The sequence below is a fragment of the Scyliorhinus torazame genome, chromosome 6 (genome assembly GCF_047496885.1).
Source record: "Scyliorhinus torazame isolate Kashiwa2021f chromosome 6, sScyTor2.1, whole genome shotgun sequence".
In the NCBI taxonomy this organism is placed as follows: Eukaryota; Metazoa; Chordata; class Chondrichthyes; order Carcharhiniformes; family Scyliorhinidae; genus Scyliorhinus; species Scyliorhinus torazame.
The window spans coordinates 105230608-105249853 of record NC_092712.1 but is presented as its reverse complement, the minus strand read 5'-3'; the positions used below and the strand labels follow the sequence as shown (position 1 = coordinate 105249853).

Below are 19246 nucleotides of genomic sequence, written 5' to 3'. Positions count from 1 at the left end.
TGTGGGGATGTTTGCTGACGATTGCACAATGTTCAGCATCATTCACGACTCCTCATACACTGAAGCAGTTCCCATGCAAATGCTGCAACACCTGGAAAATATCCAGGTTTGGGCTAACAAGTGACAACTAACATTTGTGCCACACAAGTGCAAGGCAATGACTATCTCCAATAAGAGAGAATCAAACAATCTTCCCTTGACATTCAATGGCATTACCATTGCTGAATCCCCCACAATCAACATCTTGGGGGTTACCATTGTCCCAAACTGAACTGGACTAGCCATATAAATATTGTGGCTACGACAGCAGGTCAGAGACTAGGAATCCTGCAGCGAGTAACTCACCTCCTGACTCCCCAAAGCCTGTGCACCATCTATAAGGCACAGGTCGGGAGTGTGATGGAATACTCCCCACTTGCCTGGATGAGTACAGCTCCAACAACACTCAAGAAGCTCGCACCATTGCAGCCCACTTGATTGGCACCCCTTCCACAATCATTCACTCACTCCACCACCGCTGCACAGTAGGTGCATTTACAAGATACATTGCAGGAACTCACCATGGCTCCTTAGGCAGTGAACCCACTACCATCTAGAAGGACAAGGGCAGCAGGTACATGGGAACCCCACAACCTGGAGGTTCCCCTCCAAGTCACTCATCGTCTTGACTTGGAAATAAATCACCGTGCCTTCACTGTGGTTGGGTCAAAATCCTGGGACTTCCTCCTGTAACAATCTAGATATTGTATGGTAGATGAAGGGTTAACAATTTTATGTAAATATATCTAACCGGATGGTGATCAAGAGCAGTCACGTAGATCGCCTAACACCCTTGATTCTGGGAGAAGGTGTTTAGTGAGAAAGAGTAGTTGTGTATTTGGGAGTTCTGTAGATAGAGTTATAGCATAGTTTATTTAATAGCCTTTGTGCTTAGGAAAACGTTTGAATCTATTCAAACATTTTCCTAAGTACAGGGGAGGGCAGCACGGTAGCACAAGTGGATAGCACTGTGGCTTCACAGCGCCATGGTCCCAGGTTCGATTCCCCGCTGGGACACTGTGCGGAATCTGCACGTTCTCCCTGTGTCTGCGTGGGTTTCTTCCGGCTGCTCCTCCCACAGTCCAAAGACGTGCAGGTTAGGTGGATTGGCCATGCTAAATTGCCCCTAGTGTCCAAAAAGTTTAGGAGGGGTTATTGGATTACGGGGATAGGGTGGAAGTAAGGGCTTAAGGTGGTTCGGTGCAGACTCGATAGGCCGAATGGCCTCCTTATGCACTGTATGTTCTTTTTCTATTTTAAGTAGTGTTAATGAATTAGCTTTGTTAATCAGCATAGCTTTATGTTCTTTGTTGAACACTACACACAAAAGCCATTCTTACCAAGAAAGCAGAGAACATCACACCTCCCTAATAGCACGTGCACGTTTCTACATCACATGGACTGCAGCGGTTCAAGAAGGCAGCTCACTACCACCTTCTCGAGGACAGTTGAGGATGGGCAACAAATGTTGGCCGAACCAGCGAAGCCCACATCCCGTATAAAATGAATAAAAAACGAATTTGTAGCCGTAAATGTGTAGAAACACTCTATATTCAAAATAGTACAACTGAAAAATGAAAGGTATTTCTTTCCATGTTAATGTTTATGTTTAATTATTCTTGATCACTGAATTGTTTTAAAATTGTGCTGATGATGTAATTCATGTTTATTACTTGCTCGGATTTTTCCTGATTGATTTTCTTCAGGGAATTTAGGAGCCAACCGAAAGAAAAACAAAGGAAGGAAATTTAGACCACGTTCTAATTCCACAGAGTGAGTACTGATATATATATATATTTATCCTTTCCCAGATTAAGTAACTTCAGCAAGTGGATCTTCATTCATTGAACGTTTAACCATTTGCCTTTGCCATTTTTTCTTGCTGGATTGTAACAGAAGAAAGAATTAAGATTGTCCATTTGAAGGGTTAGACAATTAACACACAGGTTGTATATTACTTTCATTCAAATTAAAATTCATTTTGTTGATGCAGCATTGCTACATTTTGTAGTTTGATTAAGAAAAACAAATGCCTCTTGAAATTTACTTGGACTAGCCTTCTACAATTCATAGAATCCACAGAGAATAGAATCAAATAAATTCTTTCTGAATATTCTCTGCACAATCTGGAACTGTAATGAATAAAGAAAATGTCTTCTACTTTAGATCTTCTCCACATGCCATAGTTCAAATCCTACACTTTATAAAGCCATGTGTTTGTGTATGTGTGCATTCCCCCTTTAAATTGCAGGTTTGACAACAGAATCTTTGAAAAATCCACATGACTAACTTTCTCTACCTGCACCATGTTTGGAAATTTCTCTTCCTGTTTATTCTTCCTGAGTATCGATGCTCTTATTAGATCCACTCAGCGTTGATCATGCTGTTGACCAGAGCAGGTCTAAGTTGATTGTACATTTGTGGAGGGAGAAACAACATTGATGGTTTCGGTCAATGACATACCTGAATTTATTTCCGGTTTCCAGCATCCACAGTGTTTTCCATTTCTAGATGTAGGTTAGTTCTGTGGTTAAGAAAATAAAAAGTTAACCGAAACTGTAAATGAAATAGTTGAAGGAAACGTTCAAAATAAATTCAAACACGCTATGGAGAGGGAAGATGTCGGATCCCATTCTGACTATTATTTTTCAAGGAGACACTTATAACTGTTGTGGCTGCTAAATTCTCAGCTATAGTCTTAAAAATAAATCTATGGGACTTCCGAGTGCGGCGATGACCAGCTGAGTCGCACGTTTCGGCAGCTCCCTGTGAAACGGACTTTTGGGCTCTTGATAGGAGCCCCAACGCCAATTTTGACGGCTAAAAACACTGTGCGGTAAACCAGAAGGGAATCCCCCCTGGATACGGATGGAAAAAGAAGGAGAGAGTGGCCAGATTGCAGTGGATCCTTTAGAACAGCGGCAAGGAAGGCAAGCAAAAACCAAGATGGCGTCGGAAGGTGGCAGTTTAACATGGGGCCCTGAACAACAAGAGTTCTTGAAATGCTGTGTGGAAGAGATAAAAAAGGAAATGAAGAAAGAGCTGTTGGCCCCGATACTACAAGCGATCGAAGGGCTAAAGGAGGAACAAAAGACCCAGGAGCGGGAGCTTCGGGTCGTGAAGGCAAAGGCAGCCGAGAATGAGGACGATATACAGGGCCTGGTGGTGAAGACGGAGACGCAGGAGGCACATCAGAAACGATGTGTGGAAAGGTTGGAGGCACTGGAAAACAACGCAAGGAGGAACAACCTGAGGATTCTTGGTCTTCCTGAAGGTGTGGAGGGAGCGGACGTCGGGGCATATGTGAGCACGATGCTGCACTCGTTAATGGGAGCGGAGGCCCCGGCGGGTCCGTTGGAGGTGGAGGGAGCATACCGAGTGATGGCGCGAGGACCGAGAGCAGGAGAAATTCCCAGAGCCATAGTGGTGAGATTCCTCCGTTTTAAGGATAGAGAAATGGTCCTTAGATGGGCGAAGAAAACTCGGAGCAGTAAATGGGAGAACGCGGTGATCCGCGTTTATCAAGACTGGAGTGCGGAGGTGGCGAGAAGGAGGGCGAGCTTTAATCGGGCCAAGGCGGTGCTTCATAAAAAGAAGATAAAATTTGGAATGCTGCAACCGCAAGACTGTGGGTCACATATCGAGGGAGGCACCACTACTTTGAGACGGCGGATGAAGCGTGGACTTTTATTGTGGAAGAAAAACTGGAATGAGCGGGTTATTAAAAAGAACGTTCGAACAAAGTGGTGGGGCGAATGTGGGGGGCAAAGAGGGGTTTTATGTACTAATCCTGCGATGTGATAACTTTTCTCTCTCCCACAGGTGGTGATGGGGGGAGGAGGGGAGGTGGAGGAGATGGGGCGTTGGCCATTGGGGGCGGGGCCAAGGGAGAAGCGCGGGCTTGGTTCCCGCGCTATGATAATCATGGCGGGAATAGAGAAGCAGGAAGGAGGGGGCGTCGCACGGTGCGAGCCGAGGTCACGGGGGGAAGCCGAGGTCAGCCAGAGTTTGCTGACTTCTGGGAGCAACATGGGGGGAGTAATTACGCTAGCGGGGGATCTAGCGGGGGGGGTGGGAGGGGGGAATTACTGGGTTGCTGCTGCTGGGGAGAGGGGGGAGCTGGTATGGGAGAGGATGGGTGGGGGGGCACCGCCTGGGGGAGATACAGCTGCGTGGGAACTGGGTGAGGAGCTGGAAAAAGGTGATGGCTAATCGACAAGGGGGGGGGGGGTAGGAAGCCCCCCAACTCGGCTGATCACGTGGAACGTGAGAGGGCTGAACGGGCCGATAAAGAGGGCACGGGTACTCGCACACCTTAAGAAACTTAAGGCAGATGTGGTTATGTTACAGGAAACGCACCTGAAACTGATAGACCAGGTTAGGCTACGCAAAGGATGGGTGGGGCAGGTGTTCCATTCGGGGCTAGATGCGAAAAACAGGGGGGTGGCTATATTAGTGGGGAAGCGGGTAATGTTCGAGGCAAAGACTATAGTGGCGGATAACGGGGGCAGATACGTGATGGTGAGTGGCAAACTACAGGGGGAGACGGTGGTTTTGGTAAACGTATATGCCCCGAACTGGGATGATGCCAATTTTATGAGGCGGATGCTAGGACGCATTCCGGACCTAGAGATGGGAAAGCTGATAATGGGGGGAGATTTTAATACGGTGTTGGAACCAGGGCTGGATAGGTCGAAGTCCAGGACTGGAAGGAGGCCGGCAGCAGCCAAGGTGCTTAAAGATTTTATGGAGCAGATGGGAGGTGTAGACCCGTGGAGATTTAGCAGATCTAGGAGTAAGGAGTTCTCGTTTTTCTCCTATGTCCATAAAGTCTACTCGCGAATAGACTTTTTTGTGCTGGGTAGGGCATTGATCCCAAAGGTGAGGGGAACGGAGTATACGGCTATAGCCATTTCGGATCACGCTCCACACTGGGTGGACTTGGAGATAGGGGAGGAAACAGGAGGGCGCCCACCCTGGAGAATGGACATGGGACTAATGGCAGATGAGGGGGTGTGTCTAAGGGTGAGGGGGTGCATTGAAAAGTACTTGGAACGCAATGATAATGGGGAGGTCCAGGTGGGAGTGGTCTGGGAGGCGTTGAAGGCGGTGGTTAGAGGGGAGCTGATATCAATAAGGGCACATAAAGGGAAGCAGGAGAGTAAGGAACGGGAGCGGTTGCTGCAAGAACTTTTGAGGGTGGACAGACAATATGCGGAAGCACCGGAGGAGGGACTGTACAGGGAAAGGCAAAGGCTACATGTAGAATTTGACTTGCTGACTACAGGCACTGCAGAGGCACAATGGAGGAAGGCACAGGGTGTACAGTACGAATATGGGGAGAAGGCGAGCAGGTTGCTGGCACACCAATTGAGGAAAAGGGGAGCAGCGAGGGAAATAGGGGGAGTGAGGGATGAGGAAGGAGAGATGGAGCGGGGAGCAGAGAGAGTGAATGGAGTGTTCAAGACATTTTATAAAAAATGATATGAAGCTCAACCCCCGGATGGGAGGGAGAGAATGATGGGCTTCTTGGATCGGCTGGAATTTCCCAAGGTGGAAGAGCAGGAAAGGGTGGGACTGGGAGCACAGATCGAGGTAGAAGAAGTGGTGAAAGGAATTAGGAGCATGCAGGCGGGAAAGGCCCCGGGACCGGATGGATTCCCAGTCGAATTCTATAGAAAATATGTGGACTTGCTCGCCCCGGTACTGACGAGGACCTTTAATGAGGCAAAGGAAAGGGGACAACTGCCCCCGACTATGTCTGAAGCAACGATATCGCTTCTCTTAAAGAAGGAAAAGGACCCGCTACAATGCGGGTCCTATAGACCTATTTCCCTCCTAAATGTAGATGCCAAGGTCTTGGCCAAGGTAATGGCAATGAGAATAGAGGAATGTGTCCCGGGGGTGGTCCACGAGGACCAAACTGGGTTTGTGAAGGGGAGACAGCTGAACACGAATATACGGAGGTTGTTAGGGGTAATGATGATGGCCCCACCAGAGGGAGAAACGGAGATAGTAGTGGCGATGGATGCCGAGAAAGCATTTGATAGAGTGGAGTGGGATTATTTGTGGGAGGTGTTGAGGAGATTTGGTTTTGGAGAGGGGTATGTTAGATGGGTGCAGCTGTTGTATAGGGCCCCAGTGGCGAGCGTGGTCACGAATGGACGGGGATCTGCATATTTTCGGCTCCATAGAGGGACAAGGCAGGGATGCCCTCTGTCCCCATTATTGTTTGCACTGGCGATTGAGCCCCTGGCGATAGCGTTGAGGGGTTCCAAGAAGTGGAGGGGAGTACTTAGGGGAGGAGAAGAGCACCGGGTATCTTTGTATGCGGACGATTTGCTACTATACGTGGCGGACCCGGCGGAGGGGATGCCAGAAATAATGCAGATACTTGGGGAGTTTGGGGATTTTTCAGGGTATAAATTGAACATGGGGAAAAGTGAGTTGTTTGTGGTGCATCCAGGGGAGCAGATTAGAGAAATAGAGGACCTACCGCTGAGGAAGGTAACAAGGGACTTTCGTTACCTGGGGATCCAGATAGCTAAGAATTGGGGCACATTGCATCGGTTAAATTTAACGCGGTTGGTGGAACAGATGGAGGAGGATTTCAAGAGATGGGATATGGTATCCCTGTCAATGGCAGGGAGGGTGCAGGCGGTTAAGGTGGTGGTCCTCCCGAGATTCCTCTTTGTGTTTCAGTGCCTCCCGGTGGTGATCACGAAGGCTTTTTTTAAAAGGATTGAAAAGAGCATCATGGGTTTTGTGTGGGCCGGGAAGACCCCGAGAGTGAGGAAGGGATTCATACAGCATAGCAGGGATAGGGGGGGCTGGCACTACCGAGCCTAAGTGAGTATTATTGGGCCGCTAATATTTCAATGGTGAGTAAGTGGATGGGAGAGGAGGAGGGAGCGGCGTGGAAGAGATTAGAGAGGGCGTCCTGTAGGGGGACTAGCCTACAGGCTATGGTGACAGCCCCATTGCCGTTCTCACCGAGGAACTACACCACAAGCCCGGTGGTGGTGGCTACACTGAAGATTTGGGGACAGTGGAGACGGCATAGGGGAAAGACTGGAGCCTTGGGGGGGTCCCCGATAAGAAACAACCATAGGTTTGCCCCGGGGGGAATGGATGGGGGATATGGAATGTGGCAAAGAGCAGGAATAATGCAACTGAAAGATCTGTTTGTGGATGGGAAGTTCGCGGGTCTGGGAGCGCTGACCGAGAAATATGGGTTGCCCCAAGGGAATGCATTCAGGTATATGCAACTGAGGGCTTTTGCGAGGCAACAGGTGAGGGAATTCCCGCAGCTCCCGACACAAGAGGTGCAGGACAGAGTGATCTCAAAGACATGGGTGGGGGATGGTAAGGTGTCAGATATATATAGGGAAATGAGGGACGAAGGGGAGACTATGGTAGATGAACTAAAAGGGAAATGGGAAGAAGAGCTGGGGGAGGAGATCGAGGAGGGGCTGTGGGCAGATGCCCTAAGCAGGGTAAACTCGTCGTCCTCGTGTGCCAGGCTAAGCCTGATTCAGTTTAAGGTATTACACAGGGCACATATGACTGGAGCACGGCTCAGTAAATTTTTTGGGGTGGAGGATAGGTGTGCGAGGTGCTGGAGAAGCCCAGCGAATCATACCCATATGTTTTGGTCATGCCCGGCACTACAGAGGTTTTGGATGGGGGTGACAAAGGTGCTTTCAAAAGTAGTAGGAGTCCGGGTCGAACCAAGCTGGGGGTTGGCTATATTTGGGGTTGCACAAGAGCCGGGAGTGCAGGAGGCGAGAGAGGCCGATGTTTTGGCCTTTGCGTCCCTAGTAGCCCGGCGCAGGATATTGCTAATGTGGAAAGAAGCCAAGCCCCCGGGGGTGGAGACCTGGATAAATGACATGGCGGGGTTTATAAAGCTAGAGCGGATTAAGTTCGTCCTAAGGGGGTCGGCTCAAGGGTTCACCAGGCGGTGGCAACCGTTCGTCGAATACCTCGCAGAAAGATAGACGGAATGGGAAAAAGAAGGCAGCAGCAGCAGCCCAGGATCGGGGGGGGGGGGGGGGGGGGGGGAGGAGGAACCAGAAGGACTCTCAGGGTTGTTCATATATACTGTATAGTATGTATAGGTCGTTGCTACAGATAATTATATATTGGACTGTTAAATTATATTTTTGGAGAGTGTTACTTGTGACAAGGCAGTTGCCAATTAGGGCTAGTTTTCATTTTTGTTATTTATTATTTATTCATTTTTTGTTTATAAAATAGGTCATTGTTATTTGTGTTGTTATAATATTGTGTAAAGGATGCACAATGTACTGTGTTGGTTGACCAAAAATTTTCAATAAAATATTTAATAAAAAAAAAAAAATCTATGCATTGTGAAGCACTGCAAGAGTGAACAGAAGGACCCATGATAATTACTGTAGGGAGATGGCATAATTGCCTCCATCCACAAAACATGACCCTAATAAAAGGGACTATAGCTATAACTTATTATAATTAGATTAACAAACAAGAGCCCATTAAATTGCACTTATATTTTTAATTGAAGATGTAGCATTTTCATATTCTGTGCAAATAATCCTTCTACTTTTGTGAATTCTAGGAATGCGCTCGGCTTGGTTTTGAGCATTAGAGTAGTCATGTTAATCAAGTTTGAGAGAGCAACCAATCCAGTACTCCACATACTATTATCAAGTACAGTAAGAAGTCTTACAACACCAGGTTAAAGTCCAACAGGTTTGTTTTGAATCACTAGCTTTCGGAGCTCCTTCCTCAGGTGAACCTGCGCTCCGAAAACTAGTGATTCGAAACAAACCTATTGGACTTTAACCTGGTGTTGTAAGACTTCTTACTGTGCCCACCCCAGTCCAATGCCGGCATCTCCACATCATATTATAAAGTACAACACTCACCACTCTGCTGCTTCCACAAGCACGGGAGTAAAGTATCCACACAATGAAGTCACAATCTGCACTGTACTGCAGTGTAAATTCTGCACTGTAAATTCTATGAATTAACTACCACAAATTAAGGCACTGAGGAGGAAAGGACTCACTTGACCCCTTAACAAGTACAAGAAAATAGATTTTACTCTCTTAAAAATAATTATTATAACTTACTTCTCAGTATATCAATCATCTGTTGTTGAAGCTGGCAAACATCTGTTTTTTTTATGCTTGGCTTTGTCTCATGAATTTGTCACAGCCAACAGAAACAGAGTTTTAAAGTATTTCTGAACTGGCTGGAAATAAAACAACAATGAATAAACCAGAAGCCTCAAGTGATAGCTGTTCATGTTGTTCGCAACACGTTTCCTGACCACAACATCACAAGATTTATTGATTAGCGGCATGGAAAGAAAGAGAGCAATTTTCGATCAGGGTGAGGTTCAGTAATGAAAGGTTCCTCAGTATGACAATGGAACAGAGAGAGTTCTGAGGAAAATCCTGGTCAATATGTACTGCAATTAGCCCTTCTGTTGCATAAACACGCCTCGACTTTATTCTAAATGGTGCTGAGGGTATATGTTAGCCACTTTGCAATTAACAGAACTGGTACCAACGTTTCCTGTTGAGAGCAGTGAGGAGCATTTCCCATCTTCCTTGGGTTGGGACTGGAATGAGGCTGGGGTTCAAGAATGCACGATTTTTGGAGGCAGCTCGCCGTTAAATCACCAGGTGGACCAAACCTGGTGGGTGCATTTGGATCACCAGGGTACCCCATTGGACAATTGAGGTGCCGTTTGGATCGTATCCCAGGGCACCATTGGGAGAGGTAAGATATACTTTGTGATTGTTAGAACTGAACAGGTTTCTGCATGTTTTCTACGCAATATCATTGGAACTGTCAAGGAGCTGTCCAACTGTCAAGGAACCGTCTTGTTATTAAGGACCGGTTAAAGAGTTGCCTAACTGTCATGGAACTGTCAAAGATCTGTCTAGCTGCCAGTGAACTGTGAAAGAGCTGTTCAACTTTCAAACCTGTCAAAGCTATTGAGAAAGTGTCAAACCTGTTAAAGTTTTCCTGCAAGTGTCAAAGCTGTCCAAGAAGTGCTGAAGCTGTCAAAGCGATCCGGAAGTGCCAAAGCTGTCCAGAAAGTATCAAACCTTTCAAAGCTTTCCACAGCGTGCCAAAGTTGTAAAGAAACTGTCCAAGGACACTTGATGAGTTGACATGGAGGGGATAATGGTAAAGTGTGGTGGGAGGGGGGATTGATTTGCACAAATTGTTTTATTTTTCTTGTTGTTTATTCATTAGCCTGCAGCAGTATTTTTACCATGTGAGTTAATGAAAGAAAGTGGGCTTCATTTTAACTGTTTATGTAAAATAGAAATTAATTTAGCACTGCAATATCCAGTTTTCAAATGGGACCAGAAGTACATCTTAGAACACAAAACATAGAACAGTACAGCACAATACAGGCCCTTCGGCCCACGATGTTGTGCGACCATTTATCCTAATCTAAGTTCAAACTAACCTACATCCCTTCAATTTACTGTTGTCTATGTGCCTGTCCAAGAGTCGCTTCAATGTCCCTAATGCCTCTGACTCCACCGCTGGTAGTGCATTCCATGCACCCACCACTCTCTGTGTAAAGAACCAACCTCTGACATCTCCCCTATACCTTCCTCCAATCACCTTAAAATTATGTCCCCATCATGACAGCCATTTCTGCCCTGGGGAAAAGTCTCTGGCTATCCACTCTATCCATGCCTCTCATCACCTTGTACACCTCTATCAAGGCACCTCTCTTCCTTCTTCGCTCCAGTGAGAAAAGCCCTAGCTCCTTCAACCTTTCTTCATATGTCATGCCCGCCAGTCCAGGCAGCATCCTGGTAAATATCCTCTGCACCCTCTCCAAGGCATCCACTTCCTTCCTATAATGAGGCGACCAGAGCTGGACACAATATTCCAAGTGTGATCTAACTAGAGTTTTATAAAGCTGCAGCAAAACCTCGCGGCTCTTAAACTCAGTCCCACTGTTAATGAAAGCCAACACACCATACGCCTTCTTAACAACCCTATCAACCTGGGTGCCAACTTTGAGGGTCCTATGTACGTGGATCCCAAGATCCCTCTGTTCCTCCACACTTCCAAGAATCCTGCCTTTAACCCTGTATTCAGCATTCAAATTCGACCTTCCAAAATGAATCACTTCACATTTATCTAGGTTGAACTCCATCTCTGCATCCTGTCAATGTCCTGTTGTAATCTGCAACAGCCCTCGACACTATCTACAACTCCACCAACCTTTGTGTCATCGGCAAACTTACTAACCCACCCTTCCACTTCCTCATTCAAGTCATTTATGAAAACCACAAAGAGCAGAGGTCCAAGAACAGATCCCTGCGGGACACCACTGGTCACCGACTTCCAGGCGGAATACTTTCCATCCACTACCACTCGCTGTCTTCTTTTGGCCAGTCAATTCTGCATCCAGACAGCCAAATTTCCCTGTATCCCTTGCCCCCTAACTATCTGAATGAGCCTACCATGGGGAACTTTATCAAATGCCTTACTGAAATCCTCCTTCTTAATATCAACCTGTTTGAATCTATTAACCTGGTTCACGCTGTTCTCACGAGCAACAGGGTCCCTCTCTCTCGTGAATACTGAAGCAAAATATTCATTTCGGGCCTCCCTTATCTCCTCAGACTCTAGACACAATTTCCCTCCACTATCCCTGATCGGCCCTACTCTCACTCTGATCATCCTCTTATTTCTCACATATGTGTAGAACGCCTTGGGGTTGTCCCTAATCCTTCCCGCCAGTGCTTTTTCATGCCCCCTTCTAGCTCTCCTAAGTCCATTTTTGAGTTCCTTCCTGGCTACCTTGTAACCCTCTAGAACCATGCCAGATCCTTGCTTCCTCAACCTTACGTAAGCTTCCTTCTTCCTCTTGACTAGAAGCTCCACTTCTTTTGTCATCCAAGGCTCCTTCACCTTACCATTGCTTCCTCTTCTCAGTGGGACAAAACTATCTAGCACTCGCAGCAAGTGCTCCTTGAACAACCCCCACTTACTGTTGTGCATTTCCCCGAGAACAACTGTTCCCACTTCATGCTCCTCAGCTCCTGTCTAATAGCAGTATAATTTCCCTTCCCCCAATTAAATACCTTCCCATACTGTCTGTTCCTACTCCTCTCCATTACTATGGTGAAGGTCAAGGAGTTGTGGTCACTGTCACCGAAATGCTCTCCCACCGAGACATCTGACACCTGGCCTGGTTTGTTGCCGAGCACCAAATCCAATATGGACTCCCCCCTAGGCGGTCTATTTACATATTGAGTCAGGAATCCTTCCTATACACACCTGACAAAATTTGCTCCATCCAAACCATTTGCACTAAGGAGGTCCAGTCAATATTAGGGAAGTTGAAGTCACCCATGACAACAACTCTGTTACTTCTGCACCTTTCCAAGATCTGTTCCTCCATCTTTCTGCTGCTATTGAAAAGTCTATAGAAAACTCCAAATAAAGTGACTGCTCCTTTCTTGTTTCTGACTTCCACCCATACTGACTCAGTAGACAAACCCTCCTCGACTATCTCCTTTTCTGCTGCTGTGATGCACTCCCTAATTAACAGTGCCACTCTGCCTCCTCTTTTACCTCCCTCCCTATTCTTCTCAAAACATCTAAACCCCGGAACATCTGACAACCATTCCTGCCCCTGTGAAATCCATGTTTCCGTACTGGCCACAATATTGTAGTTCCAAGTACTGATCCATGCTCTAAGTTCATCTCCTTTATTCCTGGCACTCCTTGCATTGAAACAGACACAATTTAACCCATTCCACTGAGTGCAATTTTGCCCTATCAACTGTCTATCCTTCCTCACAGACACGCTGGATACTACTTCTGCCTGTACAACAGCTACCCTATCCTCTGGTCCATAACTCTGGTTTCCAGCCCTCTGCCAAACTAGTTTAAAACCTCCCGAAGAGCTCTAGCAAACCTCCCACACAGGAAATTAGTGCTCCACCAGTTTAGGTGCAATCCGCCCTTCATGTACAGGTCCCACCTTCCCCAGAAGGTATCTCAATGAGCCACATATCTGAAGCTTTGCCTCCTGCATCAGCCCTGTAGCAACGTGTTCAGCTGCAGTAGCTCTCTGCTCCTTGCCTCACTTGAATGTGGCCTCGGTAGCAATCCTGAGATTACTACTCTGCTCGACCTGCTCTTTAGCTTCCAACCTAATTCCCTAAAATCACTTTTTAGATCCTCATCCCTTTTCTTGGCTATGTCGTTGTTGCCTATGTGCACCACAACTTCTGGTTTCTCCCCCTCCCTCTTAAGAATCCTTCGACTTGTACCAGATTGATTCAGACACTCTTTAAAAATCTCCAACAGCAACTCAAAACAAATCCTGCCCTAAGTAAAATATGGAACTAAGGTGTTTCTGCTTGAATCAGCACCCTTTTGTGAATTGGTATCAGGGGGTGCTTGATTCATCAGTTCCTAACCCCACCCAGCAAAACATGGCAACATCAGTCAGGTTGGCATTGCCAGGGTGCCCAGGTAATGGGGGCAAGCCAGGGTCATTCTCTGCTCTGTCCTCAACCATCCGGGGAACTCCAATACCCTGAAAGTGGCCATTACGCCTGGTCTCTGCTTGAGGAGATCAGTACTAATCGGTTCCCAGTTGAGGCCTGGCTGGGAGCTCCCAGGCCCCTGAAGAATATGGCCTCAAATACGGCTCACATAATTAAATTATGCTAATAGCTCATTTAAATGTGATTATCTGGATCATGTCCAGTGAGGAATATCAGGAACTATGAACAAAATTAAAGAACCAGTCCTCAAGGGTTTATAATCTCTGGATAATCTCTGAACTCAATACAGATCCAAAAACAAGTAAGAGAGAGTAAAGAAATAGTCAGAAAAGAAATAGCAACTGCAGCTAAAGGTAAAAGCACAAGGAATATAACGGTTAATGGGATTCAAACAGGAAGTAAGCATGTGAGGAGAAGGATGAGGTTAATAGGATGAACAGGCAGGGCCAATCTAATGACTACGGAGGGGCAAGGAAATGTAAAAAATCAAAATGTAAAATGACTATGGGAGTGAAAGTTGGGGATGAGACTGAGTGTTATCAGAGATGAATAAAGGAGGTCAGAATGTGTGAAAATTGTACTGCACAAGAAAATCCTGCAAAGGAAAGACAAATCATAGGATATATTTAAAAATTGTACCTAAATGCACGCAGTATTCGGAGTGACGTTAATGAGCTGACAGCATAAATAGAGACAAATGGGTATGATTTGGTGGGGATTACTGAAACATGATTGCAGGAGGATTGGACTGGGAGTTGAATGTCCAAGGGACTCAGTATTCCGAACGGACAGACAGGATGGAACAGGAGGTGGAGTTGCTTTGTTGGTTAAAGATGACATCAAGACTGTTTTAAGAAATGATATTGGCACTAAGGGCCAAAATGTTGAATCGATCTGGGTGGAAATACAAAAAATGGGAAAAAGCTCCTGAGTAGGAGTAATTTACAACCCCCTGAGCAATACTTCCAAAGTGGTGCATAGTATAAACCAAGAAATGATGAGGGCTTGTGAGAAGGGCATAATGGTAATCATGGGTGATTTTAACATGCACATTGACTAGATTAATAAAATTGGCAAGGGTAGTCTCGAGGGAGCAATATGTAATGAAACCAATCAAGGAGCAGGCTATTTTAGATTTAGTATTCTGTAACAAAGAAGGGGTGATAAATAGTTTTGTCATTAACGATCCTCTTGGAAGAAATGATCACAGCATGCTAGACTTTCAAAATCAGATTGAACGAAAGAAGACAGGATGCCACACTAGGGTTTTAACGTTGGGCGGAGATAATTATACAGGCCTGAGGAAAGAGTTGGCCCAAGCAGACTGGGCACAAATAATTGAGGCTAGCACAGTTGAGGAACAATGGTGGATGTTCAGGGAGATATTAAATACCTCTCAATTAAAGTATATTCCTGAGAGAAAGGGGAATTGTAAAAGGGAGAAAAATGTTCCATGGTTATAAAAGGAAGTCAAAAAGGACAAAAAGGCAAAAACTAGAGCATACCATTCTGCAAAAGCTAGTTCTAAGCTGGAGGATTGGGAGAACTTTTAAGGTTAAGCAGAAGGCCACTAGAAATAAAATCAACAGAGCTAAGATGAACTACAAAAGGAAACTAGCGGAAAACTTAAATACTGGTACCAAAAGCTTCTATAAGTGTATAAAGAGGAAGAGAATAGCTAAAGTAAATATTTGCCATTTAGAGAACCATACTGGTGCAGTAATAATGGGGAACACAGAGATGGTGGAGGCACTGAACCAATATTTTGCCTCTATCTTCACGGCAGGGGATAATAAAACATTTCCAAGAACTGCAGTTAATGCAATGGAATGTGTTGCAATAACCAGGGCTGGTTTAGCACAGTGGGCTAAATAGCTGGCTTGCAATGCAGAACAATGCCAGCAGCGCGGGTTCAATTCCCGTACCAGCCTCCCCGAACAGGCGCTGGAATGTGGCGACTAGGGGCTTTTCATAGTAACTTCAATGAAGCCTACTTGTGACAATAAGTGATTATTATTATTATCACTAGTGAGTCAGTATGGGATTAAAGGCAGATAGGTCTCCTGGATCTGTTGGCCTGCACACTAAGGTATTATAGGAGGTGGCAGCAGAGATAGTGGATGCATTGGTGTGACATTTCAAAACTCCCTGAATTCTGGAAAGGTCCCGGTGGATTGGCAACTCACTTATGTGATGCCCCTATCCTAAAAGGAAGAGAGGCAAAAAGTAGGAAACTATAGACCGGTTAGCTTGATCGCTGTGGTGGGGAAGTTGCTGGAATCAATCATTAAAGGAGGAGATGACTGAACATTTGGAAAGACAAAGCTCAATCCACCAGTATCAGCATGGTTTTATGAAGGGTAAGTCATGCTTAACAAACTTGCTTGAGTTCTTTGAGGATGTAACCAGCAAGGTGGACAATGGAGAACCTGTGGATGTGGTATATCTAGCCTTTCAGAAAGCATCAAACAAGGTGCCGCATAAAAGACTGATCCAGAAGGTGAGCTCGAAGCAGATTGGAGGTAGAGTGCTAGATTGCATCGAGGATTGGCTGACTGACAGGATTGGGTTAAAAGGGTCCTTCTCTGGCTGGCGAACAGTAACTAGTGGGGTGCCGCAGGGGTCAGTCAAAGAACAAAGAACAAAGAAATGTACAGCACAGGAACAGGCCCTTCGGCCCTCCAAGCCCGTGCCGACCATACTGCCCGACTAAGCTACAATCTTCTACCCTTCCTGGGTCCGTATCCTTCTATTCCCATCCTATTCATATATTTGTCAAGATGCCCCTTAAATGTCCCTATCGTCCCTGCCTCCACTACCTCCTCCGGTAGTGAGTTCCAGGCACCCACTACCCTCTGCGTAAAAAACTTGCCTCGTACATCTACTCTAAACTTTGCCCCTCTCACCTTAAACCTATGCCCCCTAGTAATTGACCCCTCTACCCTGGGGAAAAGCCTCTGACTATCCACTCTGTCTATGCCCCTCATAATTTTGTATACCTCTATCAGGTCGCCCCTCAACCTCCTTCGTTCCAGTGAGAACAAACCGAGTTTATTCAATCGCTCCTCATAGCTTATGCCCTCCATACCAGGCAACATTCTGGTAAATCTCTTCTGCACCCTCTCTAAAGCCTCCACATCCTTCTGGTAGTGTGGCGACCAGAATTGAACACTATACTCCAAGTGTGGCCTAACTAAGGTTCTATACAGCTGCAACATGACTTGCCAATTCTTATACTCAATGCCCCGGCCAATGAAGGCAAGCATGCCGTATGCCTTCTTGACTACCTTCTCCACCTGTGTAGCCCCTTTCAGTGATCTGTGGACCTGTACTCCTAGATCTCTTTGACTTTCAATACTCTTGAGGGTTCTACCATTCACTGTATATTCCCTACCTGCATTAGCCCTTCCAAAATGCATTACCTCACATTTGTCCAGGTTAAACTCCATCTGCCATCTCTCCGCCCAAGTCTCCAGACAATCTAAATCCTGCTGTATCCTCAGACAGTCCTCATCGCTATCCGCAATTCCACCAACCTTTGTGTCGTCTGCAAACTTACTAATCAGACCAGTTACATCTTCCTCCAAATCATTTATATATACTACAAAGAGCAAAGGTCCCAGCACTGATCCCTGTGGAACACCACTGGTCACAGCCCTCCAATTAGAAAAGCATCCCTCCATTGCTACCCTCTGCCTTCTATGGCCTAGCCAGTTCTGTATCCACCTTGCCAGTTCACCCCTGATCCCGTGTGACTTCACCTTTTGTACTAGTCTACCATGAGGGACCTTGTCAAAGGCCTTACTGAAGTCCATATAGACAACATCTACTGCCCTACCTGCATCAATCATCTTAGTGACCTCCTCGAAAAACTCTATCAAGTTAGTGAGACACGACCTCCCCTTCACAAAACCGTGCTGCCTCTCACTAATACGTCCATTTGCTTCCAAATGGGAGTAGATCCTGTCTCGAAGAATTCTCTCCAGTAATTTCCCTACCACTGAAGTAAGGCTCACCGGCCTGTAGTTCCCGGGATTATCCTTGCTACCCTTCTTAAACAGAGGAACAACATTGGCTATTCTCCAGTCCTCCGGGACATCCCCTGAAGACAGCGAGGATCCAAAGATTTCTGTCAAGGCCTCAGCAATTTCCTCTCCAGCCTCCTTCAGTATTCTGGGGTAGATCCCATCCGGCCCTGGGGACTTATCTACCTTAATATTTTTTAAGACACCCAACACCTCGTCTTTTTGGATCACAATGTGACCCAGGCTATCTACACCCCCTTCTCCAGACTCAACATCTACCAATTCCTTCTCTTTGGTGAATACTGATGCAAAGTATTCATTTAGTACCTCGCCCATTTCCTCTGGCTCCACACATAGATTCCCTTGCCTATCCTTCAGTGGGCCAACCCTTTCCCTGGCTACCCTCTTGCTTTTTATGTAAGTGTAAAAAGCCTTGGGATTTTCCTTAACCCTATTTGCCAATGACTTTTCATGACCCCTTCTAGCCCTCCTGACTCCCTGCTTAAGTTCCTTCCTACTTTCCTTATATGCCACACAGGCTTCGTCTGTTCCCAGCCTTTTAGCCCTGACAAATGCCTCCTTTTTCTTTTTGACGAGGCCTACAATATCATTCGTCATCCAAGGTTCCCGAAAATTGCCGTATTTATCTTCCTTCCTCACAGGAACATGCCTGTCCTGTATTCCTATCAACTGACACTTGAAAGCCTCCCACATGTCAGATGTTGATTTGCCCTCAAACATCCGCCCCCAATCTATGTTCTTCAGTTCCCGCCTAATATTGTTATAATTAGCCTTCCCCCAATTTAGCACATTCATCCTCGGACCACTCTTATCCTTGTCCACCAGTACTTTAAAACTTACTGAATTGTGGTCACTGTTACCGAAATGCTCCCCTACTGAAACATCTACCACCTGGCCGGGCTCATTCCCCAATACCAGGTCCAGTACCGCCTCTTCCCTAGTTGGACTGTTTACATATTGTTTTAAGAAGCCCTCCTGGATGCTCCTTACAAACTCTGCCCCGTCTAAGCCCCTGGCACTAAGTGAGTCCCAGTCAATATTGGGGAAGTTGAAGTCTCCCATCACCACAACCCTGTTGTTTTTACTCTTTTCCAAAATCTGTCTACCTATCTGCTCCTCTATCTCCCGCTGGCTGTTGGGAGGCCTGTAGTATACCCCCAACATTGTGACTGCACCCTTCTTATTCCTGATCTCTACCCATATAGCCTCACTGCCCTCTGAGGTGTCCTCTCGCTGTATAGCTGTGATACTCTCCTGAACAAGTAGCGCAACTCCGCCTCCCCTTTTACATCCCCCTCTATCCCGCCTGAAACATCTAAATCCTGGAACGTTTAGCTGCCAATCCTGCCCTTCCCTCAACCAGGTCTCTGTAATGGCAACAACATCATAGTTCCAAGTAGTAATCCAAGCTCTAAGTTCATCTGCCTTACCCGTAATGCTCCTTGCATTAAAACATATGCACTTCAGGCCACCAGACCCGAGTTCAGCTATTTATAATCTATATAAATGATCTGCAGGCAAGGACAGAGTGTAACATAGAAACATTTACGGATGGTATTAAAATAGGTGGGAAAGCAGGAAGGGAAGAGAGGATAAAGAATTTATAGATGG

General features: G+C 46.2%; 1 protein-coding gene across 10 annotated transcripts in view; it reads left to right on the top strand.

Annotated features, from left to right (window-relative positions):
• adam22 (ADAM metallopeptidase domain 22) overlaps positions 1 to 19246 on the top strand; it is a 588297-nt gene that overhangs the window by 543652 nt on the left and 25399 nt on the right. For 9 of the 10 annotated variants that reach the window (XM_072508619.1, XM_072508628.1, XM_072508623.1 and 6 more), the window contains one exon: positions 1746 to 1812. In XM_072508619.1, coding sequence (XP_072364720.1) covers positions 1746 to 1812 — 67 coding nt within the window. Of the gene's footprint in view, positions 1 to 1745; positions 1817 to 19246 lie in introns of those variants that run through there. The other variant, XM_072508629.1, reaches the window with a different exon arrangement.